Source organism: Hibiscus syriacus, unplaced genomic scaffold, assembly GCF_006381635.1.
Source record: "Hibiscus syriacus cultivar Baekdansim isolate YM2019G1 unplaced genomic scaffold, ASM638163v2 tig00110933_pilon, whole genome shotgun sequence".
NCBI classification, from domain to species: domain Eukaryota; kingdom Viridiplantae; phylum Streptophyta; class Magnoliopsida; order Malvales; family Malvaceae; genus Hibiscus; species Hibiscus syriacus.
The window spans coordinates 230,093-251,877 of NW_024062919.1; the positions used below are offsets into that span (position 1 = coordinate 230,093).

Genomic DNA, 21,785 nt, shown 5'->3' on the forward strand with positions numbered 1-21,785 from the left:
ATTTGTTTGGTAGGGTTATGAATTTAGTCCCTCGAATTTCGAGAATCCATAATTTTTTAGGGTGTGAAGTTTACGTTTAAATTCTTAATGGGAGTCGAAGTTTAATTTTTTATTGTATTAGTTTACACATTTAATAAAATTTTGAAGGACTAAATTAAAGTAGAGGGGTTAAGTTTCAAATTCTATCGTATTAAAGGGACTAAAACTAAAACTAGACCTATTGATAGATGTATCATTGTTAGGGATGGACATGGATGAGGCGGATCAACTTTTAGTCGTCCCACCCTTACTCGAAAATTAAAGCTTTTCATCTGTTCTTGTCTTGTCCCGACATGTGGTAATGTTTCTTTCAACTTAAAACCGACTCTGCCCCAATCTTGATACTCAACCCTACAAAACCCTCATGATCGGACTTGATTTGAATATGAATTGAAAAAGCGACCTTATAAAGTAGGGTTGAAATTCGTAGGATATTTTGACCATCTCTAATCATTGCATGTATTGCAAGAGTTATTCTCACATTTGATCCCTATATATTTTCAAGGCAAAACCTCTTGCAGTTGAAGTTTCCTAATGAAGTTTGCTCTCCAGTCCACTCCATCTACCAACCTGGAAGATATCATCTCAAAAGCTAGTAAAATGAATCAATTATATATTTGTATACATATATGTTAATATAATGACAGATACTGCATAAGTTGGTGACAACTATACTGCCTGAGAGCTAAAGAGGGTTGCTTTTTTCCAGTGCAGTGTAACAAAGAATAATGCTTGCAACTTTTGCTTTTTCTTTATGAATTTGCTTTATCTTTCTCCCCCCCCCCCTTGGATGCTTTGCTTTACCAGTTTGCTTTTGAAAATTTGAAACACCCCTTTGTTTTACATCTTTTAAACCTGTAAATGCTTTAAATTTGGGGCCAGTTTACTTTGTTTCTTGTTAGAGCTTTGCTGTACTAATGCAATAGAAACTCCATTCTTTTATGTCAATGATCTTATTATATTTGCATTAGTGTATGAGCCTGCTCTGAATTCTGATTCATACTATGTTGCATTGTGTTCTATAGCCGAATCCAGGAGGAAAAGCAGCAGAGAGACGATACTCGAAAGTTCGATGAAGTTCCATCCCTTGATTGCCTTCCTTTTGCTTGTGTTATTGCCCCTGTATGTGTTTGTTCATGTTGTGGCAGATCTGAATTCCGATAAGCAAGCTCTCCTTCGATTTGCAGCTGCAGTTCCACATGTTCGAAAACTGAACTGGAATGCGGAGACACCGGTTTGCACATCTTGGGTTGGCATAACTTGCAATACAAATGGTACTGGTGTGATTGCCATACGGCTTCCAGGTATTGGACTTTATGGCACCATACCAGCCAAGACCATAGGCAAGCTTAATGATCTGAGGGTCCTTAGCCTTCGGTCCAACGACATCAATGGAAGCTTGCCTTCTGATATCCCCTCCATTCCTTCACTTCAGTTCCTGTTTCTCCAACACAACAACTTGTCTAGTATCTTGTTCCCCACGTCTCTTTCTCCGAGTTTGAAAGTTATGGATTTTTCCTACAACTCTATATCCGGGACCATCCCGAGTCTCAATCTCCCGAGGCTCAAAGTTTTGAACTTCAGCTATAATAACTTGAGTGGCTCCATTCCAAGTTCACTCAACAGATTCCCTTCTGCATTCATCGGGAATCCGTTGTTATGCGGTTCGCCTCTAAGGCCTTGCTCCACAGTCTCCTCTCCACCTTCCGCTTCTCCATCAATCCCGCAAATAGTTTCTCAAAGCCGACATACTAAATCGAAAAACAAACTAGGCACTGGCTCTATCGTTGCAATTGTCGTTGGGAGCTTAGCATTTGTGTTTCTAGTGCTTGTCGTAATCTTTATATGCTGTTTGAAGATGAAAAATAGTGGCAGCAGAGGGATGTTGAAGAGCAAAATCTCTGGAGTTGGAAAGAATGAGAAGCCTAATGACTTCGGAAGTGGGGTACAAGAAGCTGAAAAGAACAAATTATTTTTCTTCGAAGGATGCTCTTACAACTTCGATCTCGAGGATTTGTTGAAGGCTTCAGCCGAAGTTCTCGGTAAGGGGAGTAACGGAACAACATATAAAGCTGCTTTGGAGGAAGGGACACAGGTGGTGGTGAAAAGATTGAAGGAAGTTGCAGTTGGTAAAAAGGAGTTTGAGCAGCAAATGGAACTTGTTGAGAGGGTCGGACGACACCCAAACGTCATACCGCTTCGTGCTTATTACTATTCGAAGGACGAGAAGCTGTTGGTTTACAACTACATGCCCGCCGGTAGCTTGTTTGCACTTTTGCACGGTATGCAGTATGCTTATCTCCATTAACATCATATTGGACCTATTAGTTTGCCAAGTAGAATGGTTGTTTGTTACATTGGTATGGAAATTTTTTTTACGTTTTAGGCCTATTTATCTGTCTCCAACAATGGTAGGAAATAGGAATTCAGGGAGAACACCATTAGACTGGGAATTGCGAATGAAGATCGCCCTCGGAACTGCTCGAGGGATTGCAAACATTCATACAGAGGGTGGTGGTAAATGCACCCATGGCAACATCAAGTCCTCGAATGTCCTCCTCACTGATGAACTCGAGGCTTGTGTTTCCGATGTTGGCTTGGCTCCTCTATTGAATGCTCCTGGAACCATGTCTCGCACCATTGGGTACCGTGCTCCAGAGGTGATTGAAACACGCAAGATAACTCAAAAGTCCGATGTTTACAGCTTCGGTGTGCTCCTCTTGGAAATGTTGACTGCAAAAGCTCCTCTCCAGCAATCAGGGCATGATGATGTGGTCGATCTTCCGAGATGGGTCCGTTCCGTCGTACGGGAGGAATGGACCGCTGAAGTCTTCGATGTAGAGCTGTTGAGATACCAAACTTTCCAAGAAGAGATGGTGCAGATGCTTCAGATTGGACTAGCATGTGTGGCGAAAACACCTGATATGCGTCCAACAATGGATGAAACCGTTAGAATGATAGAAGACATTCGGCAGTCCGAATCCAAGAACCGGACATCATCGGAGGCCGAATCAAACATCCAAACACCATGATTTGCTTCAAAGCAAAAACTTGTTTCTCTTTGGATTTCAAATGTTCAATTCTCTAGTCCTTCTTAAGGTTGCTTGTCTAGAAAACCTTTGGGACAATAAGCTTTTGTTTCTTCGATTAGCTCGGAAATTACTTTTCCGATATCTCCATATGTTCCTTGACTTGCATTCATCAATGTCCTCAAAAGTTTATTAAATCATGCAAAACATAATAACATGTCCAAAAAGCTTGATTTCAATGGAAAAACTTATGTCCCATAGACATGATTGTAACACCATGCCAAATTTACCTTGTTACTTATAAAAGATTTCCTTATAACTAACAATAATAACAAACTCATATGGTCATCTCAATATCCTATATTCTCGGTTCGCATCCATTGTTTTGTCTCCCTCCTTCATATTCTTTGTTCTTCTTCTTTCTTTTCCGTTTTCGGCTTCAACAGCCGTAATCACATGGAACATCAAAATGCTTTGATTACATAGAACATCAAATCCCTGTAGGATCCCAAGGTATATGTTTTTCTTCCTTTTTTCAATTGATTCTTCATACAATGATAAATTTAATCAATTCTGGTCGAATGTAGATTGCTTGCAAATATCTTGTTTTCCTCGCATTGTTGTTGGACCATGTGATATGACACATGCATCAAATGTAATCTGAGGGGGAAAAGATAGATCGAATAACCGAAAGATCAAGAATTTTAATGCAGAAATATATGCAGAGATTGTAGGATATTTGAGCTTTGAAATCAGGAATGATGTTCTTGCATGCTGGATTCGTTTCCTCCTTTTCGAGTCATATAAACTGATTTTCGTCCTATTTGTAGAGGCCTGCTGTAACTTCATCGATAAGGGTCAGCTGGGAAAATGGGACAGTGGTGGAGCAAGGTGAATCCTTCGAAAACAAACCATGTACGGTGCCGAAAACAATGCTTTTCATCGATAACATAACATGCTACGGAATTATGACCGCCGATCATTTGTCGTTCACATAATTTCGTTCATATATACAAATGCATTGTGTATGTATGTTGAACAATCCCGAGTTCCCAAATGGCACCGATCCTGTCAAGTGCACCTTGCAATTGTATATTGACGGATATGATTGGCAAAGGGCATGTAGGTTGCAGGAATGTTGTTAAATCATTATTCAGATGATTGTTGGTGGTAAAGATGGTGCATATATACGTGTATATATATAGCTTAATTCGTGTTTAATCACTTGTGGTGTACAGTTCTTGCAGTTCTTCAAGTGTCGTAAAGGAGAAGGCACGAAGGATCAACAGGCGTTGTGTCCGGAACACACGAGCAAAAACGTTCACCATATAACTACCAAACAGAGCTGGGAGGAAAAACTAACAGAGGCAACTAGAGACGGAAAGATCGTAAGCCCCTTTACGTTTTTCGGATCAATATATATGCATCGAGTGTCCTTCATTGTGTGTTCCTCATTGCTTTCATGCATGCTTCTTGTACAGCTCGTTGCAAATTTCAGTGCACCATGGTCGGCTCCTTGTAGATCAATAGCACGAGTCTACGGCGAACTTGCGGATAAATATACTTCTCTCGTGTTCGTAACTGTCGATGTCGGCGAACTTGCAGTAAGTGAAAAAAGAAACCCTTCTTTTTTCTTGAATATTTTCAAGTTTGTGCATGAAACGGTCATTGATGAGTTACAATATACAGGAATTTAGTAATTCATGGGATGTAAGTGTCAATCCAACATTCATTGTCATTAAAGATGGAAGGCAAGTGGACAAATTTGTGGGTGCTGACAAGGCAGAACTCAAGAAGAAGATGGCAGCAGTTGCTGCCAGCAAGTTTTGACCACATTTTCCATTACACAACCGTGGTGTTTTGTCTGTTTTTTTAGCCTAATTGTTTCTTCACTAGCTCTTAACCCTATGTTTGAATAGCTTTTAACCCTAATTTTGTATCATCCTAATGCTACTACTGTATTTGTTTGAGGATTTTTTATGTTTCGTAGTTAATGTTTCTGATCCCTGTTCTATCTGTGGCACACACATCGAACAGATTCACTTACACGCACCGAACATAGATCATACATGTTGAGTTTTGAGTAATTAACAATGTCGGACAATATATTAGAAATAAAAAACTTTCGACGAAAATAATATTAAGTTCCTTTGGTGTCATCTCAACAAACATGTTTAATTGCAGATAGTGTTCTAATTAGAGAAACATGAAAGAACAGATAGAAACATATAAGTTCATAATAGGAAGCCTGCTGATGGCCCTACAGTCGGATCTCAAGCATTTCTATTTAAGAAATGAAGCCGCAGGCCTCACATAAGTGAACCACTTGAACGGATTATCTCCGAAAGTTGGGCTAGCAACCGGAGAATCATGAACTGTCATGTTAGTCCAGCATTCGTCGAAATTTGCAACACATTGGTTCCCTGCAACTTCGGGGAGAAAACTTGGCCTTATCTCTCTAGCTTCTAATTTCTTCCAGTTAATGGACTTGAACCACTTATGCCATTTGATCTCCTCGCTACCGCCTTGTCCACTGCCAAGACGCTTACTTGCTTGTTTCTGCAGCAGCTGAAGGAAATAACAAAATTCTTTTAAATTTATTTATTTGCAGCATCAACCTAGAGCAGTACAAGTTTATACACTTTTCTGTATAAGTAGAAAAACTAAGTTTGCCGATAGGCAAATATTGCACATTTCAGAGCACGGAATCATACGGTAAAGGTTAGAGCTTAAAGGCATAAGTATGTAAGAAAGTGAGTTACCCCCTTGAGGATCGCGTGTGCTTCACTCGACAAAAATGCAGGCAGCTTTATCTATTACTTTATTATTTTCTCCTGGATCTTCTGTCTGTTTCCACCACAAAAGGGTGGCTGTAAAATAGTAAACAAGAAACAAAAAGTAAGCTAAGCATGACTCAGGAATGGATGAGAAGCACAGGCCACTACCCCTGAACTTCTAGAGGACGTAAGCACAAATCGAGATCTTCAATCACAAAAACAACCTTCCCAGTAAGCATTTCGTACAGTAGAATTCCTACACTCCACCAATCAGCAGCCTTGTCGTGGCCTTTGCAAAGAACAATTTGGTGACATATATTCTAAAGTTCCACACATGGAATTGGATCTTGTATTTTCGTCAAATTCCTTCGCTAGGCCAAAATCAGTCAGCATAACCTGGTAAAAGACAGGTAGCACCAGCCACCATAAAAATAGTTTAGAGATCAATCAAAGCGATGTTAAACATGAGTCAGAAATGCACACAGATGACCAATCATGCAATCACATAGGTCGTGACAACCACAAAAACCAACCATTTACAAGCACAAACGGTGTTTTGCACTCTTACATGTCCATCTGCGCCTAGAAGAATATTTTCAGGTTTGAGATCCCTGTGCATTATGCCATTTGCATGGAGATGAGAAACAGCTGATACAATCTCTGCAGTATATATGCGAGCCAAATCTTCCCTAGAGATGGAAATGCAAAATGTTCGTCAAGTCCAGAAATTTACAACATAAAGAGAAATACAAAAAACTGTCACAGCTTACAATGGAGTACCTGAACAAGCCCTGGCGATAAAGCTGGAAGAAAAGATGCCCCCCATTAAAGAAGTCAAACACAAGGTACATCCTATATTTGGTCTGCAGGCAATGATAAATGAATAAATTTGTATTTATCCTAAATATGAGACTCAAAAAAATTGGACTGCCACATGGGACCATCTAAACATGAGAATAATATAAGAGAATAAAGCAACCAGAAATATCAAACTTTATTCTACGAGAACATCAGTACTTGGAACGAGTATCTGAGCTGCACAATGAAGGGGTGATCCACTTTAGTTAATATATCCTCTCAGATTTCATATATACAGCGTGATTTTTCTCCATAATCTTATCCTTGCGCACGACTTTCATTGCATATATGTCTGAGGTACCACTCCTTACTTGATAAACCCTTCCAAAGGCACCTTGGCCAATAACCTTCAAAACTTCAAAATCTTTGAGTCCTACAAGCTGATGTTCCAAGGGATGACTCTCTGCATGACCATGAGAGCTCTTCGAAATAACATCATCAATCAATGGTTTCCCAAACTCATTTTGAGCCCCATCCCTAACTCCTTCAACGAGTTCCAAGGATTCCCCAATTTCACGTAATGTAAGCTTGCAAAGTTTCAGTGACTGGTTAACATAAGATGAGGGGCCAACCAAGGAGTGGGAGCGACTACAGATGACAGCTGGATCATCATAAAGCAGTTCATTTGCTTCAGTTGCAACAGCCAGATTTTTAGGATTCTCTGTGCTTATTTCCATTGATGCTTGAACCGGAGCAGGTCCAAACACATCAGAGAAATCAAACTCAAGATGATCAGAGGTCGGGGTCTCAGGTTGTCCCTTGGGAAAAAGCAACTGATTCTGGAAGCCTTTGTGCATGCGGGACCCATTTAAACTAGATAAGCGAGAGGAAACCATGCTGCTCTTAAGAAAAGAGGCAAGATTACTTTAAAAAGGCTTTGAGGCTATGGTTGTAAAGATTCCAAGATACAAATAGATGAAGAGGGGAAGTGTACAATGGCCTTAAAAAGCTGAAAGTTAACATATGCAACAAGGGTTCCCAGGAAACTAGGAAGCAAGCAAGCCAAAATCCAGAAGGGAAAGTCGTTCTTGTTTCCCGATTTGCAGGAAACTGTGGATGCAACAGTTCTTCTTGAATTCATTAAGATCTGGTTCACAAAGCTGCAGCCCAAGGCAACACAAAGTCAGTTCCAGCTAAAAATTAAAGTCCTAATAATCACCTAAACATAATAGAGCAAAGGTGGCATCAGAGGAAGGTAAATTCCACATAAAAAGAATGACAACGCACACATGATGGCGTCTTAGAACAACAAACAAAGAAGTGAAGAAGTGAATACCAGACATTAAGTAGCTAATATGTCTACTAAGTTCCAAAACTCAAAACACTGTAACAAACCGAACGAGTTTATCCAGCAAAATTCACTTCAATAATTGCATATATAGTGAAAGCGTCTTCTTAAATATCAACTTCTATCATTTATATACCTTTTCATCTAACAAATAATGTTCACACAAAACCACATTTTTCCCTATTTGATTTAGATAAAAATTCAAGTCAACTCAAAGCTCTAACTTAAAAGTTATGCAGAAAACAAGGAAAAGCGTCACAAATAATTAGACCAATCCGAACCTGAAATCCAAACCCGACCCAACATGCTTTATTCATAAAAGTCAACAACCCTAAACCCGGACAATTGAACCTGAACCCGAATATGACCCGAAGTAACCAAAATTGACCTAAACCAAAATTATGCCGACCCAGAATGATCCAATCCAAAACCAATCTAACACATCCAACTGAAAGACGTATGATTCAACATGCAAAAAGAACCAACGAAATAACAACTAGATCTAAGCAGCTTAAAGCCCAGTTTTTTCGTCTAAAAAAGCATTATTATTTATAATTCATAAAATAAGAAATAAAACTCACCAATCCCAATGAAAAATCGGAAAATAAATTAAAAGTTGAATCAATACGTGATTTTCCAATCCCCCGCACACAAAAGAAAACAATTGAGCAAAGAAATAAACAAAAACTAAGAAGAAGAGAGTAAAATATATGTAAATTAAGAGAAGCAGAGAAAAAAAGGAGAGACCTTTAGTGGGCTGCAGAGGCAACAACGAGGAGACGAAACGAAAGCTTCTTCCTTGGAAGAAAATGAGGGAACTTTTGAAGAGAAACGTGCCGTGTTTATGTACTAAAATGAAAACCTGCTTCGATCTGATTGCTGTAGTTTACACTACGTGGCAGTTTTCTAATGGTTGGTCTAGGTAAAGTTAGAATTCTAAGGCTTTGCGTTAAGGAATATGGGCATATTCCAACAGTACTGAATTAATATTTGATTTAAGGGTAAGCTACATATATGATATACGGTCAATAATTTTTAAATAAACTTTTGTTTTCTACACTATAGTTTTAAAACTGAAGAATTGATCATTAATGTTATTGGTTTATAACAAATTGATCACTTGCCGTTAACAGTAATTACTAAAGGTAACAAAATATTCATGTGGCATATTAAATCGGTGACTTGACACCATTTTATCACACAAAACGCCCACATATGTTGATCGTTTGACTTCCCAAAACTTTTGGCCAACATTTAAATTTTTTTTTAAAAAATACTAATAAAACCATTAATCACTATAGATTAAAAAAAACCAGATATCATATTATAAATTTAAAACATTTGTGGAAAAAATTCTTCAAAAATTGAGAATTAAAACGAATGCCAATAAAACCATTAATCATACTGATATAAATATATCATGATTATAATTAAAATAAAATATAAACTATGGATTAACGTTTGATCTTAGGGGGTGTTTGGTTCAAGGAACATGTTTGGTTGGCCGGGAATATCATTTTCGGTAATATTTTATTACCAATCAGTGACGGATCTAGAAATTAAAAAATGGGGGTCCAAAATTTTAATGCTCATATTCTAAAAATTTTGGGTATGTAAATTTTTTTATTTTTTTTATTTTAATTAACAAATTAAACTAAATTTAACATTTTTATCAAAATAATGAGTGTGCAGTGGCGAAAGTCAAGTCTCTCTAAACAAAAATATATATTTTTATATTTAATACACAAGATTCGAACTTCAAACATAACACCAACAAACTTAAAATAAACATCTGAATTTCGATTATTAATACCATTCATTTCCCTTTTGATTTACATTTCAGTTAGAATCTCAGCTAAAATTCTTCATGAATGCATGAATTCAGTTCAAAATGAAGGTGAAGGGTCTAAAACTTCTTGTAAATGATGCCAACAGCAAAGAAGCCTCATTCTCATAACAATAAACCACAAAACTACACTTACTACAATATTATTGTTTTTATTCTTTTTATGATTCCCTCATCAGCAAAACCTGACCTACAAAACCGCAACAAGTTAGAAGACATTGAAGTCCCGTTCGCTTCTACTCCGACTCTGGTTTCTCCAGAAAGGTCTTCTTCAACCAATCAAACGGCTGCCAAAGACAAAAGAAACTCTTAAAGCATTAGCTAACGATTCATTAACTCATAAAACTACAGCAATCTAATGACAGATTCAACAACAGGCAGAACTCTGAACATCAAGTTCTCTTTCTCGTAAAATAATGAAGCAATTCACTATCGTAGAAAAAAACACTCTAGCTGTGTCATAACTCATAAATCCACTCGTATAGAGCGAATTTCTCAAATGATAAAATCTTAAATAACAGGTTTTACTTCGAAAGATGTACTAGTATCCAGAATTTTTCCAACATACAAGGATCCACTTAGTTAACCAACCAAATACAGCGTTGCAACGAGTTTCACTTAATTGATTGAATGTTCAAATTAACAACAACCTTTATAAAACAAACATCAACAAATGTAAGCAGATCGTATATAACCTTGTTGTATTTGTAGATCAAATGTTTAATGATAAACAAACATATTACTATCTGATTGGAACCACAAGACCAAAGATGATGCTTTAGGATAAACAAGGGTGTTGCATCAGTAAGGACAACAAAAAGTGGGCAAAAGTATGCGATGATGTTAAACTGTTCCGAATTAAAATATGATACAAAAGAGAATTTGCACTCCATGGGTGGTTTAGAGCAATCCATGTTCAATCATGAACCCCTTGAAACTAAACCATATCTAAGATACAAAGCCTCGAATTCAACTTTTAAGTCACTATTCAAGGCAGTAAGGTTCCTAATATTCCAAAAATGTTTATGGAATGATCAGAAAAAAGGGACCGAATATCCTGCAAGTAATGTTAGGAAGATCGAAAACCAAAAATAGCGGCATTCGCTAGCAACAACATAATGAAGCGGTCAATCAAGATGGATTGATCCGAAATCTAACTCAAATCCAATATAGCACCTATGGGTAAAATAAGATATGCATCAAGTGTATTTATTGCTCTTCTCCAACCCTAACTGCCAGACATGAAAGCAGACAGCTAATGCATTCCACTTAATTTAACAGAATTCTATGTCCCGTCAACGATCCCTGCATACCCAAGGGATCCTTGGGATGATCTTGTAGGCGGTGACGATGGGATTTGTCAATGGATTTTCCTTCCATTTTTGCCGCATTTCGCTCAAAAGATCGAAGGGAGATGGTGCAAAGATTTTTTTTTTCCTTCATTATTGAACAAATATCATAATTCAAAGGTCTAATTTTTAAGATAAGCTGATCACAAAAATAGATCCCAAACCAATTTATACAATAAAAGGGGGAAATCTAGTGATAAACAGATATTTTTTTCTAGTGATAGACCGTTAATTTTTTTTTCTATCGATCTAATAGAAATAAAAGAAAAAAATCTATGAAAAAGAATTAAACCTGGATGAACCAAAGAGCGCCAGTAGTGGCAGCGACACCCCACATGGCGGCGGCTTGGACATCAGCGGGGTGTGGACGAAGCCCAGGCTTAAGAAACTTCAACAAAGCCCTTTCTCCTGCCATATCCTTAAGATCCCAACGAATTCGATTTCAAAATAAAAACCCCAACTATTTTTGTAAATGATCCCTTTGTTGAAATGCTTGAATGTCAATGTTTCAATTCTGCTCCCTCATTGGATTTTAGTCTAGGGATTGTTTTGGACCCTACGATTGGCTCTTTCAGTTTCTCGTCAACGGTGGGAAACGTAATATTAAATTTTTGGTTTAATTGAATAATAAGTGTACAAATTATATTTCTTATCTATTTTAAGTGCTTAAAGTTTTTTTAGTCAAAATATGGGCTAATGCTTTCAAAATCGTCATTTTAAGTTCAATTCTTTCACAATCGTTAAAAAATCTATTAAAAATCAATTAATCAATCATTGTTTGACACATGACCTAATTTTTAATTTTTGTTACATTTTTAAAAATAAAATTCATAAAAAATTTGAAAAAAACTTATTTTTTCTATTTTTCACCAAATAACTCAAATTTTATAGAATCCTAAATCTCTAATCAACCACCACTGGCACCCTTTTCGTGAATGGTGTAGATCGAACAACGATTGACAGTGCAAAGAGAAGAGGGAGAAGGGCAATGACGTTGGTTTCATGATGGGTTCAGACAAACAATCAATGACAGAGAGAGAGAGAAAAATGTGGGTGAACGAAATAGGGGTGCATCGACAATAGGGTATGGTGAAGAGTCTCGTTGGCGACGAGTTTTCAGGGAGAGAATGGACGACTATAGGAGGAAGAGATTAATAATTTAGGGGTTTAAGGTTTAGGGGATTTATGGATTTAAGTTTTAAGGATCTAGGAGATTGGGACGATAAAATTTAGTTAGTCGATAGTAGGGGTCCAACAACAGATAGGTCGATATTAGGCAAAGACAATGGTGACTGACTGTGGTAATGAAGTTTGAGATTAGAGATTTTTGAGTTTTTATTTGAATTTTAGAGAAATATGAGATTTTTTAAAATAATAATTTTAATTTAAAAAATAAATTTTTCAAAAAATTATAAATGTGATATGCGTCACATTTTGAGTAAGTGACACTTTTTTGAATGACCATGATGGAATTGACCTTAAAATGGTACTTTGAAAACTTTAAACACCTACTTTTACATAAAAACTTTAGAAATCTAAAGTAAACAAGATGTATAGTTTAAACATTTATTTTTTAATAAAATCTAAATTTTAAGATAAATTAACGTATAATGTCACAACTAAATATTTTCATCTATATTTTCATGATTAACTAAAAAAATGAAGATGATGGTAGAGTGTTCTAGAATACAATGAAAATTTTTAAAACACAGTGGAATTATCTAGAATATTATGAAAAGTTTCATAATACTCTTGAACATTTTAGAATACTATAGAATATTCTAGAATATTATGGAGGTTTTGAAACATCATAGAACATTTTAGAACTATGAAGAAGATTCTAAAATACTGAAGAGACTCGTGGAAGATTTTAAAAGTTTATGGAGAATTCTCCAGGCATAAATTATTCTAGATTTATATAAAAATTTATAGAAACGAAATATGGATTGTAGGATCAAACTAATCTACACCGTCTATTGAAGAGATGAAAGGTTATATAAAGGAACTTAACCATTTGTCAAAGGTACCTAACTATCCCCTATTATGGATTAAACCACCAAGAATACTCCCACATTTGCAAAATGAACATCAGTCGATATAGAATATGATAATCCGATATCGACGAATATTTGATTCCTCAATATGTTTTATTTATTCGAATTGTTGAAGTTTTTATTTGTATGAGATGATATCTCCCGCCCGATATTCAATTGATATGAATAAGAGATGTTATAATTTTACTATATTTGACTAAGAATATTAAATATTTGGATCGATTAATATGAGAACCAATAGTTTGAATTGTCTGACAACCGTTCTAAGTTTAAAAATCTTGAAATTTTGTTCAATTTTGATAGGATAAAATGATTGAAAAAAGTCAATGAATCTAAAAATGAACAAAAATAAAAAAAAATGATTAGGATATTATTGTTTTCATGATTTTCATACAATGCAGTAAAGAAAATTTGATAACAAACCAAACTACTAATCCGTCGAAAATAAAGATGTCTAATGTCTATACAATTTCATTTAGTGATTGATTGACTTGATCAAATTCTGTTTTTACTTTGATTCACTTTGATTATATTATGGTTGTTTTAAATTTTATTAAATAGAAATATAATTTGAAAGAATAAAGTAGTAATTTTTTTAAATAATTATTTGATATTAGACTCCTCATCCTTCACATCTATAAATAATTGTTGAGAACAAAGATTTTATATTCATTAAGAAAACCAAAGGTTAAGCAGTATGAAGATGTTAGTGATTTCACTATCTTTCACTCTTTTAAGCATAGCTTTGCATGGAAATGCAAATGCCAATGAACAACAACACTTTGACACCGGAGGGTTGAGTAGGGATAGGTTTCCCGATGGCTTTGTGTTCGGAACAGCGGCATCAGCGTATCAGGTGGAAGGAATGGCAAGTCAAGATGGTAGAGGGCCTAGCATATGGGATGCATTTGTTAAAATTCCAGGTTAAAAATTAACATCAATTCATTTCATTTCTTTTCCTTTAATTTGTGAAATTTGTTCCATGAGTTTATATACTAACGCTAAATGAGGTGATATCACATAAAACAGGACACATTGCGAAGAACGATACCGGTGAAACTTCTATTGATCAGTATCATCATTATAAGGTATAATCGATCTTAAATCTTAAAACCCTAAATTTATAATCTTAATAATATTCTTGGGTTCTTCTTGTTTGCAGGAAGATGTTGATCTGATGCAGATGTTGAATTTCGACGCCTATCGATTTTCGATCTCGTGGTCGAGAATATTTCCAAGTATATAAACAATTTACTCTTATTATATCAACATTTGAAAATCATTACCATATACATTTGATCCATACTTTTGGGGTGTAGATGGAACAGGAGAGGTAAATTGGAAAGGAGTTGACTACTATAATAGATTGATTGACTATATGATTGAAAAAGGTACATTTATTCATTTACTTGTATAACTATGCTATATGAGAAATACTACATGACTTGTATGGAATCACTGCAGGAATCATTCCCCATGCAAATTTATACCACTATGATTTGCCACTCGCTCTTCAGGAAAGATATAGAGGTTTGCTCAACAGACAAGTTGTGTAAGTTCAAACACAAACAACATTTTTTTCAATGGAAAAGAACTCTAAATCCTAAATCCTAAACCGTAAATCTTAAATTTGTTTGCAGGAAAGACTTTGGTGATTATGCAGAGTTTTGTTTCAAGAGATTTGGTGATAGAGTAAAGAATTGGATGACATTTAATGAACCAAGAGTGGTTGCTGCTCTTGGTTTCGACAATGGCGTCAACCCTCCTAACAGATGTTCAAAGCAATTCGGGAATTGCACTCATGGAAACTCTTCCACTGAACCTTATATTGTTGCACACCATTTGATTTTGAGTCATGCTGAAGCTGTTAAAAGATATCGTCAAAAATATCAAGTAATAATCATTTTGGTTTTCATTCTGTTTATTTATATATACATATTTGAATGATTTTGATTTTTGTTTAGGCTAAACAAAATGGAAGAATCGGCATTTTCTTAGACTTTGTTTGGTATGAACCATTAACAAGATCATTAGCAGACAACTACGCTGCACAGAGAGCAAGAGACTTTCATATCGGATGGTAATTACCCTTTAATATCACCGAAGGATATTGTTGTTAAAATCACAATGCTCAAAGTATATTTGATATTATTTGTGAAATTTATAGGTTTTTGCACCCTCTGGTATATGGAGAATATCCAAGAACCATGCAAAAAATTGTGAGAGAAAGGCTTCCCAAGTTCACCAAGAGTGAAGTGAAGTCTGTCAAAAATTCATTTGATGTTCTTTGTCTCAATCATTATACATCATACTATGTTTACAACCCACGTCTGCCTCCACCCAATGTCACCGGCTACCAACAAGATTGGAATGCTGTGTTTGCTTGTAAGTCACCATCTATTCATTATTCATGATTCAGAGTTAAAGGTTTCAGATCGTAGGAGTAAGGATTAAAACCGAGTAGATTGCAGAGTCTACATTTTATGCAGTCTATTTATCAAATGATTTCCCTTCCATTATATATATTTATCCATTTGTGATTGCAATTAACAGATGAACGCAATGGAATACCAATTGGTCGTCGGGTAATCATATATCAATCATATCATTAATTGAGTCAAACTATTCCTTTTATACAACAATAAGTGTTAATACTAATGTATAAGAATCGCAGGCTCATTCTCCGTGGCTATATGAAGTTCCATGGGGTATGTACAAAGTTGTCACGTACGTCAAAGAACGTTATGGAAACCCTAACATAATTCTCTCCGAGAATGGTGAGATAACAAGTCTAGCGACCCCTAATATAATCTTTTCACTTTGCCCTATTTTTCTCATTTTGTTTTGTTAATTAATCGCAGGGATGGATGACCCTGGCAATCTAACGTTTCCTGAAGCGTTGTATGATGTCAACAGAGTAAATTTCTATAGGAGTTACTTAAAGGAATTGAAAAGAGCCATGGATGACGGGGCCAATGTTAAGGGTTACTTCGCTTGGTCGATGTTTGATAATTTTGAATGGTTATTAGGATATACATCAAGATTTGGGTTGATTTATGTTGATTACAATGATCTCAAGAGATACCCCAAGCTATCAGCATATTGGTTCAAGCAAATGCTTGAAAGAAAGAATCCATAGGATTAGTTAAGATTGTTTCTTAGTGTGGTTTTAAGTCTGTTTAGATCATGCTTTAGGGTTTGATATTTTGTTTTTTAGATCAATTCCCATCTAGAATAAATTGTTTTAGGGTTTTTAGAATAAAATTATTTTGTGAGACAAAGTTAATGAAATAAAAATGTTTTTCAGCAAGATTTACTTCCTTTTCCTATCACGTGTTCTCCTAACTTCTGGGTTAAATAATCTTACTTTGTTTTGTTAATAACTAATTTTTAATTAATTCTAAAGTTAAATTTTTGATAAAATAAATTTATCAAGTTGAGGGGTCGAATTGTGAATTAAGCCTTCAAATTTTACCTATGTTAGTCTCAGCAGAAACTAAATTGTATCATATATTATAGTTTATTTTTAGCTTTTGTTGATTTTAGGTGTCTAATCTTTTCCCCCCCTCAAAGTGAGTACCTAACGCTTTTCAATGTTACCATTTAAAGTGGTTAAAGTTTCATTCCATTACCATTTTAAGGTCATCCTTCAACTAATGATTTCTTGACACGTGCTATTAATTTTTGATTAATTTTATTTTTTTTAAAAATAAAAAACACTAAATTTCTATTAAAAAAATCTTAAAATTTCTAATTTCTCAAAATTCCCTTAATCTCAAAATCCCCTTCAAGATCGAAGATCAGGTGGCGAGCGCACAATCGGAGGTATGAGCGGCTCGGTTTATGTTTTGATGATGGTCTAGCCTAGCTGACAAGTGACAACAATGAATAGGCGATGGTTTTTGTGACGGCTTTTAAGGACGATGTGCTATGACATACAATTTCGGGCGACTACAAAGGGACGATTGACCGGTGGGAGTACTACAATAGAAGGGGTGACCGATGTTGTTTAATTCGGTAATGGCATACAGGATTTAAAGATGAGAGATTATGTATTTGTGGGATCTTTTAGAAAATTGATGATTTTAGTTTAATTTTTTAACATAAAATTTTAAAAATACAAAAATGATAGTACTTGTCGAGCGCTAATTTGATTATTTCATTATCTAATCTATTAAAATATTTATATTTGTGGAGATAGAATACTGGTGATCAGACATTAGACTTAATTTCGGAATCATTCCTTTGATTTTGCTCTTCTAGAAGATTCGATCCAAATTAAGCTGATGAAGAGTTCGCATAGGACCAAGATTGTAGATGAATCTCAAAGAGTAAAAGTAAGGTTATGAAGCAAATAGAGACGAGAAGGAGAGTGAAGAATCAATGAAGAAAGGTGTAGGAAAGAGGAGCAATGCTCCATTTATTTTATTAACAAATCCTGTAATATCTTCAATGATAGACAACCTTAACAGCCTAACACTTTATCTACTCTTAACACTTAATATTATATATATAAAAAAATACATTAGATTTATTCCTAATAAATAGGATGAGACATTAGATCTCTTAAGAAATGTCAGGGTTCAAATCTTAACGTTCGTGAATAGAACAAACTAGGTTAGGAGGATTTCTCTCATCTCTATAATATCTTATCTGAATTAGTTGACTAATAGATCGGATACTGATGATTATACCAAAAAAATTGATACACAACAATCTTAATTTATTGATCCCTGAATTTATATATAATTGTCTATTAACATCAGTCCTATTGAAAATAACATTATCCAGTTTGATTCTCACATATTCTTTTATCAATTCCTTTTAGGTATTACAATAGAAACTTCAATATTGTATTTGGAAAAAAGAATCTTGAACACAAGTGAATGATGGGCTTATCCCATGAACCATAATTAAGGTATCACTTTGGGATGAAGCAACATGTTTGGGCAATGGATTTTGAAAGAGGAATTTTATTTTTAGGGCAAACTACACCCGTGATTACTTAATTATGGAAGAATTCTAATATGATCATTGATCTTTTAGTTTTGGTAATCTAACCGTTTGACTAATTAAATTATGTAAATCAAGGCACCGGATATTAACATTTAATAGAGAGTGATGTGGCAATTAAACAATTTGGTATAATTACACATTTGGCCCATGTCAATTACACATTCTATTGATTTGATCCTAATTTTAATTTAATTTAATAAATATAATTCTCTAATCAAATAAAGACACGGGTCACAATAGATCAAAATAAAATGAAGAAGAATGATAATAAACGGAATAAAATATGGGATCTTGAGGGCAAGTTGGAGCGCCCTAACCATTAGGCTAGATCCCCCGTTTGGCATTATATTATAAAATAAATTACACTGTTCATCACTCAATTATGTTTTCATTTCTATTTTAGTCACTGAATTTTAATTTTTTTTAAATTTGATTACTAAACTTTATAATTATTTCTATTTTAATCTCTCTTTGATGACATGAATTATTTTATTATTACTTTTAATACGATATGACAATTTTATTAATATTTAATATTAAATAAAATAAAAAATAATTAAAATCTAATAATGCACGAGCGAGAACTTTACAAGACTTTGTCTCACAAAATAATTTTATTCTAAAAACCCTAAAACAATTATTCTAGATGAATTGTTCTAGACAACAAAATACCAAACCCTAAAGCATGATCCAAACAAACTTAAAACCACACTAAAAAACAGTCTTAACTAATCCTATGTATTCTTTCTTTCAAGCATTTGTTTGAACCAAGATGCTGATAACTTGGGGTATCTCTTGAGATCATTGTAATCAACATAAATCAACCCAAATCTTGATGTATATCCTAATAACCATTCAAAATTATCAAACATCGACCAAGCGAAGTAACCCTTAACATTGGCTCCGTCATCCATGGCTCTTTTCAATTCCTTTAAGTAACTCCTATAGAAATTTACTCTGTTGATATCATACAACGCTTCAGGAAATGTTAGATTGCCAGGGTCATCCATTCCTGCGCTTAATTAACAAAACAAAATGAGAAAAATAGGGCAAAGTGAAAAGATTATATTAGGGGTCGCTAGATTTGTTATCTCACCATTCTCGGAGAGAATTATGTTAGGGTTTCCATAACGTTCTTTGACGTACGTGACAACTTTGTACATACCCCATGGAACTTCATATAGCCACGGAGAATGAGCCTGCGATTCTTATGCATTAGTATTAACACTTATTGTCGTATAAAAGTAATAGTTTGACATAATTAATGATATGATTGATATAATAATTACCCGGCGACCAATTGGCATTCCATTGCGTTTATCTGTTAATTGCAAACAAAAGTTGATAAATATATATCATGGAAGGGAAATCATTTAATACACAATCTTACGTAAAATTTAGAGTCCACAATCTACTCGATTTTAATCTTAAATCCTACAATCTAAAACCGTAAACTCTTAATCATGAATCATGAATGGATGGTGACTTACATTCAAACACAGCATTCCAATCTTGTTGATAGCCGGTGACATTGGCTGGAGGCAGACGTAGGTTGTAAACATAGTATGATGTATAATGATTGAGACAAAGAACATCAAATGAATTTTTTACTGACTTCACTTCACTCTTGGTGAACTTGGGAAGCCTTTCTCTCACAATTTTTTGCATGGTTCTTGGATATTCTCCATATACCAGAGGGTGCAAAAACCTATAAATTTCATAAATAATATCAAATATACTTTGAGCATTGTGCTTTTAACAACAATATCCTTTGGTGATATTAAAGGGTAATTACCATCCGATATGAAAGTCTCTTGCTCTTTGTGCAGCGTAGTTGTCTGCTAATGATCTTGTTAAAGGTTCATACCAAACAAAGTCTAAGAAAATGCCGATTCTTCCATTTTGTTTAGCCTAAACAAAGATCCAAATCATTCAATTAAGTATATATAAATACACAGAATAAAAATCAAAATGATTATTACTTGATATTTTTTACGATATCTTTTAACAGCTTCAGCGTGACTCAAAATCAAGTGATGTGCAACAATATAAGGTTCAGTGGCAGAGCTTCCATGAGTGCAATTCCCGAATTGCTTTGAACATCTGTTAGGAGGGTTGACGCCATTGTCGAAACCAAGAGCAACAACCACTCTTGGTTCATTGAATGTCATCCAATTCTTTTACTCTATCACCAAATCTCTTGAAACAAAACTCTGCATAATCACCAAAGTCTTTCCTGCAAACAAATTAAGGGTTTACGATATAGGGTTTAGAGTTCTTTTTCATTGAAAAAATGTTGTTTGTATTTGAACTTACACAACTTGTCTGTTGAGCAAACCTCCATATCTTTCCTGAAGGGCAAGTGGCAAGTCGTAGTGATACAAATTTGCATGGGGAATGATTCCTGCAGTGATTCCACACAACTCATGTATGTATTTCTCATAGTTTACAATAGCGTAGTAAATTAAGATATGTACCTTTTTCTATCATATAGTCAATCAATCTATTATAGTAGTCAACTCCTTTCCAATTTACTTCTCCTGTTCCATCTACACCCCAAATGATGGATCAAATGTATATGATAATCATTTTCAATTGTTGATATAATAAGAGTAGATAGTTTATATACTTGGAAAAATTCTTGACCATGAGATCGAAAACCGGTACGCGTCGAAATTCAACATCTGCATCAGATCAACATCTTCCTGCAAACAAGAAGAACTCAAGAATAGTATTAAGATTAGAAATTCAAGGTTTTAAGGTCTAGGACCGATTATACCTTATAACGATGATACTGATCGATAGAAGTTTCACCGGTATCATTGTTCGCAATGTGTCCTATTTCATGTGATATCACCTCATTTAGCGTTAGTATTTAAACTCATAGCTAAACAGAGTAACAAATTTCACAAATTAAAGGAAAAGAAATGAAATGAATTGATGTTAATTTTTAACCTGGAATTTTAACAAATGCATCCCATATGCTAGGCCCTCTACCATCTTGGCTCGCCATTCCTTCCACCTGATACGCCGATGCCGCTGTTCCGAACACAAAGCCATCGGGAAAACTATCCCTACTCAACCCTCCGGTGTCAAAGTGTTGTTGTTCATTGGCATTGGCATTTGCATTTCCATGCAAAGCTATGCCTAAAGAGTGAAAATTAGTGAAATAACTAACATCTTCAAACAGCTTAACCTTTGGTTTTTTAATGAATATAAACCCTTTGTTCTCAACACGTATTTATAGATGTGAAGGATGAGGATTCTAATATCAAATAATTTTTCTTAATGAAAATAAAGTAAAAATAACCATAATATTAACTAAGTGAATCAAAATAAAAATAGAATTTGATCAAGTCAATCAATTACCAAATGAAATTTTATAGTATTAGAATAATCTTTATTTTTGACGGATTAATAGTTTGATTTGTTCTCAACTTAAAAGGTGGTTGGACCGTTCAGACCATTGGCTTATAGATTAATAGGTCCAAATGTCCATTCTTCTTAACCAGATCGAGTGAAGTTGTAA

At 34.8% G+C, this 21,785-nt stretch overlaps 3 protein-coding genes, 1 long non-coding RNA gene and 2 pseudogenes across 4 annotated transcripts; 3 read left to right on the forward strand and 3 right to left on the reverse strand.

Annotated features, from left to right (window-relative positions):
* Window positions 1–665: 665 nt before the first annotated feature.
* Window positions 666–3,330, forward strand: LOC120147144 (probable inactive receptor kinase At5g58300). The gene is made up of 2 exons (XM_039160584.1): window positions 666–2,321; window positions 2,455–3,330. Exons 1-2 carry the CDS (start codon window positions 1,112–1,114, stop codon window positions 3,069–3,071), a joined length of 1,827 nt encoding a protein of 608 aa, XP_039016515.1. The 5' UTR covers window positions 666–1,111; the 3' UTR covers window positions 3,072–3,330.
* Window positions 3,331–3,822: 492 nt separating this feature from the next.
* On the forward strand, window positions 3,823–4,940 carry LOC120147148 (thioredoxin H4-1-like). Its single transcript, XM_039160588.1, has 4 exons — window positions 3,823–3,959; window positions 4,307–4,456; window positions 4,550–4,672; window positions 4,758–4,940. Exons 1-4 carry the CDS (start codon window positions 3,939–3,941, stop codon window positions 4,896–4,898), a joined length of 435 nt encoding a protein of 144 aa, XP_039016519.1. The 5' UTR covers window positions 3,823–3,938; the 3' UTR covers window positions 4,899–4,940.
* A 284-nt stretch (window positions 4,941–5,224) lies between these two features.
* Window positions 5,225–8,805, reverse strand: LOC120147146 (annotated as a pseudogene).
* A 1,195-nt stretch (window positions 8,806–10,000) lies between these two features.
* Window positions 10,001–11,624, reverse strand: LOC120147152. Its single transcript, XR_005518266.1, has 2 exons — window positions 11,479–11,624; window positions 10,001–10,124 (listed from the first exon to the last, which is right to left on the reverse strand). It is a non-coding gene; the product is annotated as an uncharacterized LOC120147152 (long non-coding RNA).
* Window positions 11,625–13,937: 2,313 nt separating this feature from the next.
* LOC120147145 (beta-glucosidase 44-like) lies at window positions 13,938–16,472 on the forward strand. Its single transcript, XM_039160585.1, has 11 exons — window positions 13,938–14,163; window positions 14,270–14,328; window positions 14,403–14,478; window positions 14,560–14,631; window positions 14,705–14,792; window positions 14,881–15,133; window positions 15,205–15,320; window positions 15,408–15,625; window positions 15,794–15,825; window positions 15,915–16,017; window positions 16,102–16,472. Exons 1-11 carry the CDS (start codon window positions 13,938–13,940, stop codon window positions 16,377–16,379), a joined length of 1,521 nt encoding a protein of 506 aa, XP_039016516.1. The 3' UTR covers window positions 16,380–16,472.
* A 2,503-nt stretch (window positions 16,473–18,975) lies between these two features.
* LOC120147070 lies at window positions 18,976–20,946 on the reverse strand (annotated as a pseudogene).
* Window positions 20,947–21,785: the final 839 nt, after the last annotated feature.

Bases quoted from the DNA above. Each gene is read 5' to 3' on its own strand.
- LOC120147144 (XM_039160584.1), top strand. From the start codon at position 1,112: ATGAAGTTCCATCCCTTGATTGCCTTCCTTTTGCTTGTGTTATTGCCC. The intron at 2,322-2,454 runs GTATGCAGTATG...CAACAATGGTAG, and splicing joins CTTGTTTGCACTTTTGCACG to GAAATAGGAATTCAGGGAGA.
- LOC120147148 (XM_039160588.1), top strand. From the start codon at position 3,939: ATGGGACAGTGGTGGAGCAAG. The intron at 3,960-4,306 runs GTGAATCCTTCG...TGTGGTGTACAG, and splicing joins TGGGACAGTGGTGGAGCAAG to TTCTTGCAGTTCTTCAAGTG. The intron at 4,457-4,549 runs GTAAGCCCCTTT...CTTCTTGTACAG, and splicing joins CAACTAGAGACGGAAAGATC to CTCGTTGCAAATTTCAGTGC.
- LOC120147145 (XM_039160585.1), top strand. From the start codon at position 13,938: ATGAAGATGTTAGTGATTTCACTATCTTTCACTCTTTTAAGCATAGCT. The intron at 14,793-14,880 runs GTAAGTTCAAAC...ATTTGTTTGCAG, and splicing joins TTGCTCAACAGACAAGTTGT to GAAAGACTTTGGTGATTATG. The intron at 15,134-15,204 runs GTAATAATCATT...ATTTTTGTTTAG, and splicing joins GATATCGTCAAAAATATCAA to GCTAAACAAAATGGAAGAAT.